This window comes from Pseudorasbora parva, chromosome 6 (genome assembly GCF_024679245.1).
Source record: "Pseudorasbora parva isolate DD20220531a chromosome 6, ASM2467924v1, whole genome shotgun sequence".
NCBI lineage: Eukaryota > Metazoa > Chordata > Actinopteri > Cypriniformes > Gobionidae > Pseudorasbora > Pseudorasbora parva.
Genome location: NC_090177.1, coordinates 40725645 through 40742490, shown reverse-complemented (window position 1 = coordinate 40742490; position 16846 = coordinate 40725645). Strand labels below are relative to the sequence as shown.

General features: G+C 42.5%; 2 protein-coding genes across 5 annotated transcripts in view; one reads left to right on the top strand and one right to left on the bottom strand.

Moving 5' to 3' along the window:
• Nucleotides 1–5: 5 nt before the first annotated feature.
• The window catches only part of plcg1 (phospholipase C, gamma 1), a 69873-nt gene continuing 53032 nt past the window's right edge, over nt 6–16846 (bottom strand). For 2 of the 4 annotated variants that reach the window (XM_067446941.1, XM_067446942.1), the window contains exons 25-33: nt 15111–15274; nt 14809–14905; nt 11724–11948; nt 11497–11645; nt 9365–9479; nt 9123–9284; nt 5537–5625; nt 5183–5433; nt 6–2415 (exon numbers count right to left, since the gene is read on the bottom strand). In XM_067446941.1, coding sequence (XP_067303042.1) covers nt 2376–2415; nt 5183–5433; nt 5537–5625; nt 9123–9284; nt 9365–9479; nt 11497–11645; nt 11724–11948; nt 14809–14905; nt 15111–15274 — 1292 coding nt within the window. In that variant the 3' untranslated portion in view covers nt 6–2375. Of the gene's footprint in view, nt 2416–5182; nt 5434–5518; nt 5626–9122; nt 9285–9364; nt 9480–11496; nt 11646–11723; nt 11949–14808; nt 14906–15110; nt 15275–16846 lie in introns of all 4 variants that reach the window. The other 2 variants (XM_067446939.1, XM_067446940.1) reach the window with 1 other exon arrangement.
• The window catches only part of LOC137079021 (glutathione hydrolase 7), a 209213-nt gene continuing 195718 nt past the window's right edge, over nt 3352–16846 (top strand). Inside the window, exon 1 of the mRNA XM_067446949.1 lies at nt 3352–3393. The gene's annotated coding sequence lies outside the window, so the exon portion shown is untranslated. The remainder of the gene's footprint in view (nt 3394–16846) is intronic.

The following is a 16846-nucleotide window of genomic DNA, read 5'->3' as shown; positions in this document are numbered from 1 at the left end:
ACTTTATTCTCAGGCTTGATTATGTTTCATATGAAAAGCAAAATTAAAATGTGTACTTCCTCCAATATAGCATAGGCACATTACAGAAAAGGCTTGGTTTGTAAATAAAAACATCGGTAACAAAACACTGACGCAAGAAAGCATAGAAAAAGGCATACATGTCCAACAGCGGACCTTTCGTTGATGTATATGTGTATACATACACCAAGGCACATGAAAGATGATGCAAGGAATCAGCAGAAACTCATTTACAGACTGGAGAAGGGCTACAGGAGTTCAGGGATTTAACGCTCAAAACTAATTGAGGGAATGTTGGGTAATGAAGAATAAATGCAGGTCAATTCCCTCTGAAGGGCTTTGGCCTGGACTTTTCTTTAAAGCTCAGGAAGTGATCATGGTCCCTGTGTCTTCCTCTAATATTTCTAGATTTAAAATCCACTTTACACTTGTCACAGAGACAAACTGGGGAAAAAAGAGGAATGACAGTTTATGCATGCATCCAAAGACGCAATCCAGCTACACATCCCTCCAGGTTACAACGCCCCTCTTCTCCCATCGTCAACAATCAACATTTCCAAATATGCCCAAAACAGGGGTACATACAACAATGTTACAAAAGTACTTCTGGAACATCTTTTAGACATTGATGCACAGAACCAAATAAATACTGTGACAAAAGTGCCATAACTTTGCCAAAAAAAGAAAGAAGGGGGGGGGCTGCAAAGCACAAACATACTCGGCACAGTCACCTTGCTCCATAAAAAAAAATGCACTTGGACCCCATGGTCAAATGGAGAGCCAGGTAAAGCATCCGTGATGTTAAAGTAATGCATCACAATAGCTTGTGTACGTGGGTGTTGGAGAGTTAATTATTCTCGTGTGTGTGGATCTGTAACATCTCAACCTCTGCTGGCTAAACAAGAGAACTGCATGAAACAGCTACAATAAATATGGCCCTGTTTTACTGTACATCGACCGTAAATACTGAGGTTTAGCAATTAATGACAATCTGTGCTAGGGCAATACTATGGTGTAATGCAATGACTTGGCACGAGGTATACATCAAATGAAAAAAAATGACCCAAAATGCCCTTACTCTTATCCACACTAGGGAGGGGAAAACATTTATCAACACATCCCAATGGACTGAGACAAACTTATTTGGTCCCAATTTCTTGTACACGCCACTTGTCTACCTTTGGCTTTCTTTAAAGACACCACGGCTAACACACTACTAAAAGATACTAAACCATACATAACATTTCCTCCCTATTTGATCTGATAAGACAACACATAATAAAAAAGCCTTCAAGAACAAGACATTTGAGTTGCTAAAATGGAGGCAAAATAATACAAAATCACAGAAATGTTTTTAGAGGGTTAAAATGTTCTGAAATGAGATGGTCCAAGTTCTGTTCTGTAAACTAAATACACGACATCTCCAATGCGCCCGTAGCCTAAAAACCCCACCTGAGCTGTGTGTGTGTGCGAATTAAAGTCCACAGGTGCAGACTGGGAAAATAACATAAAACAAGGAGAATGATATTGCTCTCTGGTCACTTGATAACTTCATTACTTTATTTTAAAAGAGAATAAAGGCTGTTCTTGAGTTAAACGTTGAAGAATGTCTTCCTGAAGCGAGGACAGCAACTACTTCAATGAGACTAAGCAGGAACATGTGCATCCTGGGACACATTCAACACTTTAGTCCGGACAGAGGGAGGAGAAAGCGCGAGGAACGCAATTAAAAAGGCCAAGCCTTCATGTTAGAACATACTTATATAGAAGAAAAAAAACATGAACGTTTAAAACAGACATTTAAATAATACAAATCATCAATCTGAAATAATGTGGAGTGAGAGGCTCTTTGAGAGCAGATCAGCTGCGACGCTTTTCTAACTGACAGCAAAATGGGTCACACACACACATTTATATATTTATATATAAGCCAGAGACAGAGTAAAGAAAAGTATTATTACTCCATAAATGTTAACCTGGAATCGGTTTCAAAGTGATGAATGATACAGCCCCCACTCAGCTCTGAAACACTGGCCCGGTCCTCCACCAAATGCTGTCCTGGATTTGGGCGCTGTATCAGAACACCCCCGTCCCGTCCGCCGCAGGTTCGGATTGTAGCGAAGCAGATATTTGTTCATTTCTGTCCTTGAGCGAAGGCTCCGTTCACGCCCCGCAAGTCCCTCTGCCCCTCCCTGAGCGGGACAGGGTCGCGGAGAGAGGGAGATCTGTCCAAAAGCGATGACGATTTCCACACAAACGGGTTTTTACGGCAGTCCTTGACATCGTCAGCTCTGAAGGAGCCTTGTCGCTGGCCTTGCGTCTGCTCTGTCCATCTGTCGTCCGCTCGAGTCGGTGCTTTACGCGCGGTTGTCGGCGCTGACGCGAGCCCTGCGAGGCCTGCGAGGGGGAAAGAGACTCAAATTTAACCTGACTTGATCATCAGCATTAAAGGGGTGATGAATTGAGGAATCAACTTTCCATTGAGATTTTGATATATAAAAGGTCATGGTAATATAAGAATATCCTGTAAGTTTCAGAGCTGAAAACGTCCTTGTTAGTCAAAGAAAAGCTTTTATAGACACCAGGCCCAGAATAATAAGCACGTGTAGGTCAGTAGCCCCGGCCACCGACTCATCGGATCACGCTAGCCAGCAGAAATAAACATGCCGAATAAGATAGCAAGATATTGTAGAAGCTGTATAAGCTTCCTTCAGATCCTTATATTAGGAGTGTGTGATACTTCATTAATTTTTAATGAAGTCCCAGCTCACGTGGGGAAGACCGTACGTGTGTTCGCTTCATTTCACTGCGGAATCGTTTGTAAGCAAGTCTCGAGTGCTGGATTTGCAGACATTTAAAATTAAAACACAATGCTGTGCCTTCTAACGTTATATTGGATCCGACAGGAATGGTGCAGCACACTTCTGAGAGTAAAATGTCTTTTAAAAGTAGTCCCAGGGCTGTGTGTTTTCCAGATGGGCTACCAAAACGAAAGCCCGTCGGCGGGCCGCTGAATCTCAAATAGTGAAATAATATTCCTTTCTTGATATGGCCGTGCGCGCACGTGAGCGTTTATATCCACAGATCACAGGCCAAGTAATACAAAAATAATATTTAAATCCATCGCGGGTGGATGAGAAATAAATCATTGTGTTTGTTTGATAAAGACGTTTCAGAGCCCTGTGGTGGAGAGAATCATTATGGTTCCAAATATCATCAAATTGCATCATCGGAGGAATTTTTTGGCCAGAGGCTAAAGACTACAGCCAGTAGAGGAGCTATTTCTGCATGTTTTCAAGCCGCGCATGGGGGATCAGAGAACAGCTCAGCTCACAGCTGCAGGCATTCATGGAAACGGAGCGGGTGCGGAGCAAAGTAAGCGTTTCAACTTCTCAAGCTTCCAAAGGCATGAACTGAAAACATGCCAGACGTGTCCGCGCTTACCTCAGCTCGTGATGAATGTAATCTGACTCCTGCAGGGTTTGTGCTGCTCCCTCAGCGGCTAAATCACATTATATTGAACACACACGTTCAGTTTTTAATTGTAGTGTCTGTTCTCTAACTGAACTGATTTTATGAAGATGAACACGGTGGTGGAAGTGTGATCTGTTTTGGGAGTGGACTCGTAGGGCAGCGAAGCATTCTGGGAATTGTTGTCTTTCATCCCCATGAGACAAAAATACATTTTCTGTTTTCTCAGTCTAGAAAGCCCCAAATTAAAAAAATATTTCACATTTCTACATTACTGACCCAATTTAAATTAGGGATGCACCGAATCCAGGATTCGGCCGAATATTGGGCTTTTTGACTGGGTTTGGTTTCTGCCAAACCTTAGAATTTTTTTTCACCGAACCGAACCCGCCTGCGCTACGCGATAAAGGTCGAACATGATGCCGCGGTTGATTATGACACCGTGTTTACTAGGTGGACCGTTCGAATGCAGTAGGCTGTGAGAAAGTGAAAATGGAACTCGTGAACAGAAAATGTGTTGTTTGGCAGTACTTTCAGTCACAAGAAGGCAATTCAAGTCGAGCTATGTGTTCAATCTGCAATGCCGATTTGTCTCGTGGTGGCTAGAACCCTAAACAATAGTTGCTGGACGTCAGGTTCGCGAACGAATCGTTCTTTTTAACCGGATCTTTTTAGTGATCCGGTCGAACCAGTTCACCAAATCGGACTGAATCGTTCTTTTGAACCGGTTCTTTTTAGTGATCCGGTCGAACCAGTTCACCAAATCGGACTGAATCGTTCTAAACAGTTCGCGTCTCAAATCAGCGCTGATCCCACAAGTTACTATAGTTACTCACTTTCTGACATGAGTGACAGTCCCTCAGACTAGAAATAAACTCATATCTTGAAGTAGATGTTGTAACTCCAACAGTTGACTGAACTGAGACATGTTTTGCTGTGAGAACCGGTGAGCTGGGATACTGCATGCGTGATCGCGTCGTCTTAAACCGAACTGTTTCTCTCGGAGTGGGACGGCTGCTGTTTCTCTCGGAAAACTGATAATATATGAGCACGGGTGAACCAGGGATGTGTGTAAGTTTATGTTATGTCAATGTAAGTTTATTTAATCTGTGTAAAACATCAGTGTTTGCACGACAGTGGCTGTATTGAGTGCTTTTGCAAAACAAGAATTAAAAAACGTATCCAAGATGACGATGATTACAATAATAATTATTACTATACTAAGTTTTAATTACAAATACTTTAGATGAATGTGTTTGAATGTATTTTCATCTGCCGGGATGATAGAAATGACGTCATTACGTAAGGATGTAAAAGAACCGGTGATCCGTTTTTTTTAACCGGTTCATTGAAACGAACTGTCTGAAAGAACCGAACTTCCCATCCGAGAGAATAAGAGTTGTGCATGAAGGAATCTACAGACAGCAATACGGCACAGTCATCCTGGCATAATGTTGCCTTTTTTTTAAATTAAATTAAAAATACACAGCTGTGGACGTTGTTTATGTCATTAATGTGTTTACTGTGATAATGGACTGAGGACGGGAGTTGGATTCGGTATTCGGTTTCGGCAGAATCTTAACCAGCGGATTCGGTATTCGGCCGAACCTCAAAAATCTGGATTCGGTGCATCCCTAGTTTAAATACAGATTCATCTTCCCAGCACTGAAGTACCCCTTTAAACCAAACACACCTCCTGTTCTCATGGTCCAACAGCGCCTCCTGTGACACTCTGAAGTCCTCCAGAGGGGACTGGTACCGGGCCTCAAACGAGCCCTCCCGACCGCGGTATCCCAGGGCCTGTCCCGGAGACGAGGGCAGAGGCGACATGGAGGACGTGGAGGAAACCGAGCTCGAGTCGCCCATTCGCTCCCGGCCCACCTGCATGGCCATGCCAACCACCCCGGCCGCCGAGAACGGACTCAACATCTCCCCGTTCTCATGCTGCAAAGGAAAACAGATCGCCATTACACAACAGCATATTCACTTAGTCTACCGAATAACGTTACTGAGGTGCGTTTCTACATACTATGGTCTCATAGCCCACCCTTCCTCTGGTGATGTCCATGTGCACCAGCAGGGACGCCAACTCCAGGTCCTCACTGTAGCTGTTCTTCAACGGGACCGACCGGTAGCCTACAGACGGGCAGGGATAGTCATTTCAGGGCTGCCCAATCCTGCTCCACACTTCAGCTTCAACCCAAACACACTTTTCTAGGGATCCTCAAGACCAGGGGTGCCCAGACTTGGTCCTGCAGAGTTGAGCTCCAACCCCAATCAAACACCTGAACCGGCTAATCAATGCCTTTATAGACCCTTTTACAGCCCACGTGATCAAAGAGTTGCGCGCGCATTTTGGCAACGGAAGTGGTGTTGTTCCCTAGTGGTTCTAACGTGTGAGCAACTCCGAAAGTTTATCAAAACGGTTTCCCAGCATCAAAATGTCTGGCTGTTGCGTTTTCGGTTGCACTAATCGCTATTCCACCAATGGGCTTAAGTTTTATAGGATTCCGACAGGATCACGGCCGTTTCGGAAGAACCAGCGGTACCTGTGGCTGCAGGCGATTAAATGCATTGATTAGAACGAGGACATAAAAATGCTCGCATAAAAAAAATTCATTTGTAAAACATTTACTGCACTTGAAACTTAATTATTTATAATAAACCTCCCAACATTGGCTGCCACTGGTGTGTATGTACCCCCCATCCCCAGATTATCATATCAATAATCACAGTACTTATCAATTTCATTTGTAATGATTTTATTAATAGTTTAATTGCAAAATATCTGAGAAATGTATGCAAGCAACATATTTGCTATTAAAGTACTATAGCATTACAAAATTAAACTTTAAACAGAAGCGTGTCGACACATACGAATCAATAACAACATAAAATGTAAGGAAAATGATAATGTATGTCTGTGTGAAGAATAAGAATAAATGTAGAAAATTGTATTGGACATGCTGTACACACCCACAGACGACGTATTCATAAGCATCCAGTGATATATGCTTGTCTCGGGTGTACACGCTCGGTTTCTCAACTAAATACGTATATATCCGACCACCTGGCCATCTGCTAACGTCTTCTATCCACTCCACTATAGTACACGGATCTGGAAGCCGAATACCATTTGATAAAGTCAACTTTTTAAAATAACTTTCTCGGTTTGTGTTGCTTAATCCGCTCACGTAGCTTGACATTCTGCTGATTCTCGCCACAGTTTGTTGCCAAAATGCGCGCGCATACGTTGCTACGTCATCATTGTATACAAACAGTAAAAGGGTCTATAGGCCCTAGTAAGACATAGATTAGCTGTTTCAGACGTGTTAGATTGGGGTTGGAGCTAAACTCTGCAGGACAGCAGCCCTCCAGGACTAGGGTTGGGTATTGTTTGGGTTTTTTACGATTCCGTAGCCAAACTGGTACTTTTAAAACGGTACCAGTGCCTAAATGGTGCCTAAACCAATACTTTTTTTTTTTTAAAGAGCCACAAAACAACGGTGGATGACATTAATGTCATTTTTATTGGTTTTTTTTTTTATTCTTTAAACTGAACAATTTATTAAAAGGTTAAAGTATACTTAAATGTATACAGCATTTCAGAATGTTTGTACACAATCGGGAACAAGATACTTCCGGGTGGCAGAACGCGAGCGGCTTCTACTGACCAACTGAAGAGATCCAGCCGGCGACTGTAAACAGTTACATAGTTAAAGTTCAAACTATGATGAAAACGTGTTGTGTTTGGGGTTGCGCCGTCAGATGTACAGCAAAAGGTGTAGGATTGTACCGATTTCCTTCATAAAAAAAAGTAAATATATCCAGCAAAACCTGTGTGTGAGGAGGCTAAAGCGAGTGGACGTCGCCAAAAGTGGAGCTACAGAGAAGTATTCTCAAACTGGTCCATCTACAAAATCATAGCAGATCATAATTATCTTCAGCTGGGGAAATTCAAGACTAATATTAGTCAACTTTAGATCTCTTTTAAAAGATCAAACTCATTGCCAGTCACTGCCTGAAGTAAAAGTAGGAAGTTCTAGTGTCATAGGCTACTGATCGAATGTCAATGGAAGAAATAGGAAAAGCAAAACATAGTTGTAGGCTGATGGATGATTGATGCGTGGACCACACTGGCTTCATCCTCATCGCGAGTTTAGTATGAGTGAATGCCTAACGTTAGCGGAGTAGCGCTAGTCTACAGCACGCTATCCTTTTGACCGTCAGAAGCTCACGTCTGTGCCATCCGATCCGACTCCGAGCAACAGAAAACCATCATAGCCTTTTTAGTTAAATAACAGGGAAATAGACCATCTATGATAGCCTCACACATTGTAAGCCAAACAGCAACAGTCACTAAAATAACTACTCAATGGTAGGCTGAGGCTCATTAAAAAGTTATGGTATTAGACTAGCACTACATCTACTAGACCAAGGTTAGGCATTTCATGTATTGCTATCTCCTGAATTAGTTCATCAGTCCCTCAATAATCATGTTAACTATGTCTGAATCCCAAGCAATTTACTAGCGTTGCCATAGGAACGCTTCGGCTTTTGCCACCCAGAAGAGCGTTTATTACTGTTGTAACGTCATGGTGAATTGTCGTATAAATAGATACAAAACACAATTTACTTAAATTCACAGTAAAAGCTAAAGCCACCTAACCCAACTACAATAGGCCTAATTTAACACTAAGCAACTAATACTAGTGATATTACAGCTCTAAGAACAGCAAACTAGTCAGTGGTCTGCTACAAACCAGCTTACGCTCAGCATTATTTTGCATTAATATGATCATATTCTCTGGCTTCGAGCGCATCGCCTTAATGTTTCCATGGTAACGCGTCGTGCTTCTCACGGCACACAGCAACCGCGATAGCGTTGTATGACAGCTCAGAGCTCAGCTGTATCGGTTTATTTAGTTTTTTTCTTTTTTATTCAAAATATTCACAAACTTGATAACTATGTCATGAGCTATCCGATATTTTGATTTTCAAATATGTGTAAGTGAAAATGTTTTGTCATAATGATCATGTTAGTTGAGCTATAATGCGCGATGGGCGCCGCCATGTTAGTTTGCGCCTCAGAGAATCGGATCTGTCGGATTTACATCACGAAAATGCAGCCTCGTCTCACGAAATACATGAAAGCAAGTGAGCGGTGAACATTATTGAATAATGTGTGTCTGATATGAATAAAACACTGTCAAATTATAACTGTCAGAAGCCACTTCCATAGACATCAGCGTGTTTTTGCTGCTACTTATGTGCATTTAAATGTCTGAAACCTAAAATAAACATGATGTGGTGAAAACACTGAATAGTTGTGATATGTGATGTATATTGGCTCAGTGTCAGCCAAAGCACGTTTAATGGCACCGAAATGAGGAACCGAAATCTGCGTTTTGAATCGGTCCGATACATACCGGTTATAGAGGTACCGGTGCTATATTAGCCCTGGGTTACCATACCCAACCCTATCCAGGACCGAGTTTGGGGACCCCTGCTCAAGAACTTGATTCAAGTTTGACCAGGATTGGTGCTAAACTCTATGAGCAGGACTGGGACACATCCCTGATTTATTTAGACCAGGGAAAAGTTCCCTTTGGACATTCATTTGAGAGGCGTACCTGTTTTGAGGCAGTTGATGGGGAACGTCGCCTGGGCAAGAAAGTTCTGGTCACTGAACATGTCGATTTCATAGACCACGAAGCGCAGAAAGGCAAAAGAGGGATTGCACACTTCGAATCGGAAGGGTTTCCTGGGCCAGGTGGGGTTCAGGCCGTTGTCCGCTGAGAGTAAAACAGGAAAATCAGTTTGTACAGATGAACTCCCAGGTGATCCCACACACCCCTGTGACCTTCCACCTCACCTTCAGAGTCAGTCCTCAGCTTGGCGTTGTCGTATTCTGCTCCACAAACTTCAATCTCGATGAGAGGGCAAACGATACCTCGACCATGTTTGGGCAGGTGGCGTGCTCCCAAAACCTAAAAACACAAAATTGTTCAGTGTCCTTCATTGGCAACTGATATTTGGTAACTTTCAACTTATCGGCATTGGCTGATAACCCGTGGCCAATTGGTCTGAAGACCGAACATTTTGTCTTTTATTATGTGCTTAGCTTAAGGTTGATTTTAACATGTTGCCATTCTACAGTGACTGTGTGAAAGTAATGGACATAAAATCCCCGAGCTACACTTTCGATCCGAGCACAAGTAGACGAGGGAGACACATTCCAGTTTACACATGTTGTTTTAATCCGTCTCTTTTGTCCACTTTCAACCTCTTCTGTCCTGATTTCCTTGAGGGAAGGTCTATGGGCGGTAGAGGTGGGCAGATCGATACTAATATCGATAATATCGATACCAACGTTGGTATCGGTATTGATCAATACCAACGTGAAAATATCGATACTTAAGTTTCAGTTTCTCTCGTTTTGCGACCTGGCCGTGTTTGTCAAAATGCTGCTGCTGTCAGAGAGCAGAGGAAGCTCTCAATAGAGTGCTGTGCTCGACACTGCTCTCCTCCCCCTCTCATGTTTTGTACCGTCACGTGACTCACCACTAGCACTACCACCAGCAGTCAGGCGCGCGCGCCGCTCAGCCGCGCATTTTAATTTTCAGCATTATATCGTATTACAAGGAGAATTTGTTTTACATTTTTTATATTTATTGTGAAGTAAAACTTTGTGACTTTGTTTATTTAAGAAAAAAAATCCTGAAAAGAAGTGCACTAAAGAGGAGAAACATTTTTTGTTAACATGCTACTTGAAAAGAGAATTTGTTTTTACATTTTTTTATATTTGTGAAGTAATCATTTTGTAACTTTGTTTATTTAAATAAAGCAGAAATAACCAAAAGTTGTTTCTGAACAAAAGCTTTTGTAGTACTGATTAATAACTCAAAATGCAAATCACAAAAACAAATTAAAAGTCATGAAAATTCATTTTGATTTAGGTTTGTAACAAGTACGCATCCACCTTAATTATTAAAAAGTATCGGTATTGGTATCGGTATCGGCGATACTGGCCCTGTATTTACTTGGTATCGGATTGATACCAAATCTAGCGGTATCGCACACCTCTAATGGGCGGGTAAATGTATGGGCTTTTTCAGCCAGAGACAACAGGAAAACATACGGAGAGCATCATCTTTAAAGGGATAGTTCACCCAAAAATGAGAATGTTATGTTTATCTGCTGACCCCCAGGGCATCCAACATGTAGGTGTGCTTGTTTCAGTCGAACCTAAAATTAAGATTTTAAACTAAAAAAAATTGCTTGTATAATGCATGTCAATGTTTTTTTTTTTTAATCTGAGAGCCATTACTCATAGTAAAAAAAACACAGACATACGAATCCATATTAAACCCTGTGACTTGTGGCAACACATTTTATTCTCATAGAAAAACACTCCATTGACATGCACTATACGTGCAACGGTTGGAGTTAAAAATCTTCATTTGTGTTCTACTGAAGAAACACACACACCTACATGTCGGATGCACTGTCTGGGGGAAAGCAGATAAACATCACATTTACATTTTTGTTTGAAATATCCTTTTAATTTCTGCTCTGACAGACACAAGACCAGCCGAACGCTGTGAGTGTGTGTTGGGAATCAGGAATGGAGAGAACATTTGGGACGTTTTTCGTCTTCAAACCAAACTTGGGTCTCCAGTCAGAGTTTAAATCCTGTCTGACTAGCGCGCGTCCCATAATGTTCAGGCATTCGGTCAGCAGGTGGAGAGAAGACGGTCTTTTGTGGCTGTTCGACACATTCGACCACATGAGCGTTTACTCTACGAAAGCATTCCGGTCGAATGTGTTTTCCTCTACCTCTGGAAGTGGACCAAAGTGGACAAGCTCAAAACATTTTAGACCCGTTTACACCTTTATTTAGTGTCGTCCACTTGTGATCAGATTGACCCAAACGCATCTTATTATCAGGTGTGAAATGGGCCTTAGTCTGCCTGAATGCGGCAGGGGTGTGGGATGCACTTATACCTCTATGCTCAGTATGATCTGCTCCACTCCTCTCACAGAGGACCGGTCAAAAGGATCAAAGTTGTCGTCTCGCATGATTGGCGGCTGCAGCACATAACCGCTCCTGCCGTTCAACATGAAGAGAGCTTGATTCATCTGCATGGGCTTGTCTACAGAGAAACGATTGCACCGTTAGATGGCAGGACGGACACCAAAGGACAGGACTGAGAGTTGAGGGCCTTACTCACCTGCGGTCTGGAAGTTAAGGGCCACTAGCTGACTGCCACACAGCCACATGGGTAACGGGTCATAGTTGGACGAGTCCAGGCGCTGGCCGCGCGGGTAGATGCGAGACAGCTGTAGCCGATTATACTGCAGGAACTTCTTTCCTTTGACACGGTTCACGTACTTCTCTGCTTTGGTCTCGGGAAATGAGGACATGTCCCGGAAACAGGCCCGCTCCGTCCCAATTTCTGTAAGAGACAGAACATGTCGTCATGCTAAACCTAACTTTGACTTCAACAAAACACTGCACATGTTGAAAAAAAAAAATCATCTCTCGTTATATAAAGTGATGGGCAAAATCCCATCTCGTCAGGCTTTAAGTAAAAGGCATTCACAGTAAGCCTGACAGGCCAGACCCAGATCAAGATGAAGTTGGGTCTGGGAACTCTCCATGGACAGGGCTCAATCTGAGGGGCAGGATAAACTTTTGCCTTTCAAACTCCCTCTGCACGCAAAAGAATAATATAGCGCTACAACCAACCAGAGCAACGAGAAGCGGAGCTCGCTGATAGATTAAACATTCGCCGTATCCGGCCGGCTAAACTCCGAACACATCTTCCCTTTTTAAGAATGACTTCAGTGCCGTTCTTTGTTCTTTTCTCAGAGAAAAGCTTAACTCCAAGACTTCCAGAGTCGCGGTCAAAGCGGATTCGAAAGACACTCGCTACTTCCGGTTCACTGGGACTCAAGATTAAAACATGGAAGAAAAATGTGTACTACAATTTGCAAAACTACAATTTGTCCTAGGCTATAAATATGTTTTTTTTCTGATGTAAAGTTGGGCATTTTAACATGAGCTCTGCTAAATAATAATAGTAATTCGATTGGTACCCTTAAAAGTATAGAGTTAAGTACCCAACCCTAATTATATGTTTATTTTATTTCAAGAAATGACTTGTATTATTATTATTATTATCGTTATCATTGTTTTAGTTAAAGGAAGTACAAAACTGGTACTGCAATCACTTTCAAATGACAGTAGAGCGGTGTATCGCTCTTCCCCTCCGCCTGACTCGAGGTTGCCAGATTGGCTGCAGGATCAGCAGGAACGTTTGTAGATCTGCAGCTGTGGTAACTAGAGCAGATCTGGCAACCCGAAACACTACTTCGGGATTGGTCGATAGCTGGAGGGCGGAGCTTCAGGCCAAAACACAACATATCAACATCAGCTGAGATGCAACCACAACTTTTAAATGGCAATATCCTGGCTGGACCACTGTTGTCAATGATAGATGTGTTTGACATTAACATTATTTCTTAAAGGTGCCCTAGAATGAAAAATTGAATGAACCTTGCCATAGTGAAATAATAAGAGTTCAGTACATGGACATCACATACTGTGAGTCTCAAACACCATTGCCTCCTCCTTGTTATGTAAATCTTGTGAATCAAAAACTCCACGGAAAAATATGTGCTTCTCAACATAAACCCAACCGTGACGTAAGCGTTGGGGATCATTTATATGCACGTCCCCAACATTTGCATCTGTCCAAACATGTTCATTGTCAGGCGGAACTGACGGAGCTGAATCTTCGGCAGCTCTCATGACACACGTCATGTTCAGGCTGTGCAGGAGACTGTTGTCATATGTCAACAGTCATGGTTGATGTTTATAATCAGATACCACAACAATTTATTTCAAAATCTTTTGTTTTTTCGGCCCATTTCAAGCAAGCTTCGCTCAGCGTCTTAAACTGAAGAAAGGGGCAACTGTATTCCTGCAAGCAGTAAGTAGTGATTTATCCACTTATTGGCTGTTTAAACAATTTCTGATTAAATTGAAAGTTTCTTAGAGAGGCCGCATTGTCTAGATAATGCAAGATACTAGTACAGTAACAACAGGAAACACCAAGTACCGTGCAAAACTAAATAGTGTGTCTAATGACGAAGGGTAATATTATTTAGTATTACAAAATACAACCGTAGATACTTTGCTTACAGATCGTTCACTCGATCCTTCACTCAATCCAAACGTCACCATTTCACTATATAAGTTAAAACGACAGTCAAGGTTATTCATTTTGTACAAATATAAGTTATATTTTTATATTTTTGAGAACTTTAGTAGGCATATGATGTTTTTGCATGCATTTCAGATTAGGCTACATCACAGTCACTGCGTAACGTTAGCCTACATTTTGACTAACGTTATATAATCATGCAATATCGTTGACGAAAAAAGACAAGTCTAAAATGTAGACTGAATGACACTTTAAGCAGAACATCTCAAATGGAGATTGCTGAAATGCAGCTTACTTGTTTATTGGTGTTTTCAGATCATCCTCGCGAGAGAGAGAGAGAGAGAGAGAGAGAGAGAGAGAGAGAGAGAGAGAGAGAGAGAGAGAGAGAGAGAGAGAGAGAGAGAGAGAGAGAGAGAGAGAGAGAGAGAGCTCACGTGTATATGGTTGCCAGATTGGACATGTTTAGGTAAAACACTGGATAGTATATGGGTTCTTTTGACAGAAAAGCTCTGTTCAGGGGATTTAAATTACTGAAATCAGGCAACTGCAAGCACGCGAACTCTTTCTTACGCGCGGATGATCTGAAAACACCAATAAACAAGTAAGCTGCATTTTATCAATCTCCATTAGAGATGTTCTGCTTAAAGTGTCATTCAGTCGGTCTGAGTTCTGTCAGGACTCACGAGCCGCTTCACTGAACTGCTGTGAGCTGCTGAAATAAGCCAATCAGAGCAGAGCTCAACATTAATATTCATGACTCTTCCAAATAAGGCAAAAACAGAGCATTACATCCTAGGGACAATTTATAGGGTTGTAAATGGACCTGTCAAACTGTATCTGGACAATGTTTGCCCTTAAATAAGCCACATACCCTCTATGTAGATATCAGAGAACAATTTAACATATTGTTTCAACCCATTCTAGGGAACCTTTAATGTCTAGTGACATATCAGGGCCATTTAATGATTCATTGAAATACATTTCTTACATACAGTTCCTTTAACTATAATAACCCTGGTTATGACATGAGCTGGAGATTCACGTTTCTGCGAGGCATCAATACGTCTGGATTTGGAAAAGGTCTTACTGTCTTCATCGAAGGGAACCGGGCGGCAGTAGATGACAAGGTCCGACAGCTCTAAAGCAATCTTCTTTCTCCTTTCCATCATTTTACCCTCCTCGATCTGAAGGAGAACGAACAATCATTACTCACATCAAACACTTTCACACAGTCCATGGGAAAAGCACACCGATAACTCTTAGGACATTGCCTGAGTTTGAGATAAACTTGACCGCATGATTGTCTGGCCTCTAAGATAGCGGAGAGATTTAGTGACAGCCGGTCACGGTCAGTTACTGTATTATTGGAGAGGAGGAGATAAGGCTGACCTTAGCCTCGGAGGTCATGGTGACCTCGCGGATCTTCATCACCCAGTCCTTCAGCTCCTCCTGTGAACTAGCGGCGATGTCCAGCACTGGGCCAGTGCGGGGCGAAGCCACGGGGACCAGAGAGAAGACGAACTGTCTACTGCCCTTCCCTTCAGTTCTCACCACTACAGGAGCCACACACACACACACACACACACACACACACACACACACACACACACACACACACACACACACACACACACACACACACACACACACACACACACACACACACACACACACACACACACACACACACACACACACACACACACACACACACACACACACACACACACGTCAATCAACTTTATTTATATCGCGCTTTTACAACAATCGTCATTGTAAAAGCACAGTGTTAAAGGGTCATGAAACCCCAAAACACTTTTTTTGAGATGTAAACAGATATGTATAGGCTGCACATCATTGAAAACACTAAGGGTACTCATTAATGGTATCCATATGTGAAAATAGTTATTTTTGCATTTTTCAGAGCGATTTCTGTCTTCCGGTTTGAAAAGCTTAGTCGCAGCAACGTCACAAATGCTGACGTCGGCGCGGCCTTTTCGGCCCAAGTATGGGCTGCTGGGCACATGCTGACGTCGACCGCTCCGAGCGTTTCTCGATATATATTCATGACATAAAGCTCATTCAGTCCAATCCCTGCGCTGTAGTATGCATACAAGATAATTTAGTTAATATGCATGAGACAGTCACTTCTGTCAGGCTCGTCTTCCATCATTATTGTAGAGATATGTTAGGGAAGTTTTGGAAGCAGCGTGCGGAAAAGTCACGGAGGAAAGCTAGGCGTTGTGCTGATACGAAGTAACGTAAAGGGCGCCGAGCGAGCTGTAACCGGCGCCGTCTGTGGAAGCCTTTGCTACAAAGGCTCGGTAAAGTAAAATTCACCTGAGGAATCGCACGCCGAACCTGCAAGCGTTGACTATCTGTCAGGAGTGCAAAATAACCAATCTGTAATCTGTAGGCTAATGAACAAAAGCCACGTCCTCTCCGTTTTATTTGTGGTCACAGCCATGCACTAAACCGCATGTGTTTGAGCTCTTAGTGAAACAGTGTGATGCATATTTGGACAGATATAGATTTAGCTGCCGAGTGATAGACAGCGCGGATCGTCACGGCAACCCAGCGCGCGTCGCTCTGCTTCAGATGCGCGGTCGAGACTATGAAGCCTCAAACCCCTTCGCTTTTACCCCGATCTAGAATTACACATCTCCATCACATCGCATGTTGGGTGGTTCACGTTCTCTTATCACGTCGGCGCGTTGTTCATCTTGCCAAACAGCGTGCATATTTGGACTAATATAGTTTTATCACGTTTGCAAAATATTTCGTCATGCAGAATAACATTTATTTTCATTTCTCACTGAATTATGCTGGTTTGAACTTTGAAGAGCTGAATGATTTGCGATCTCTGCTGCACGCCACTCATAGCTCTCTCATTCGCTGTACTCATCCCTCATTTATTCTCACTGTGGTAAACTATGCCAACGTGAACCAAGAACATGTCTCAGAACCGCTGTAACTGCTGCTGTTGGTATGGCTAATCTTAATGCACCTACTGACACTCCCCTATTTATGCAAACCATTCCCTCTTTCCACACAATACCATCCCACCTTTTCACAGTCGACCACTCCCCTTTTAACAAGCTTTTTCAAATCGAAGGTGTGAAAAA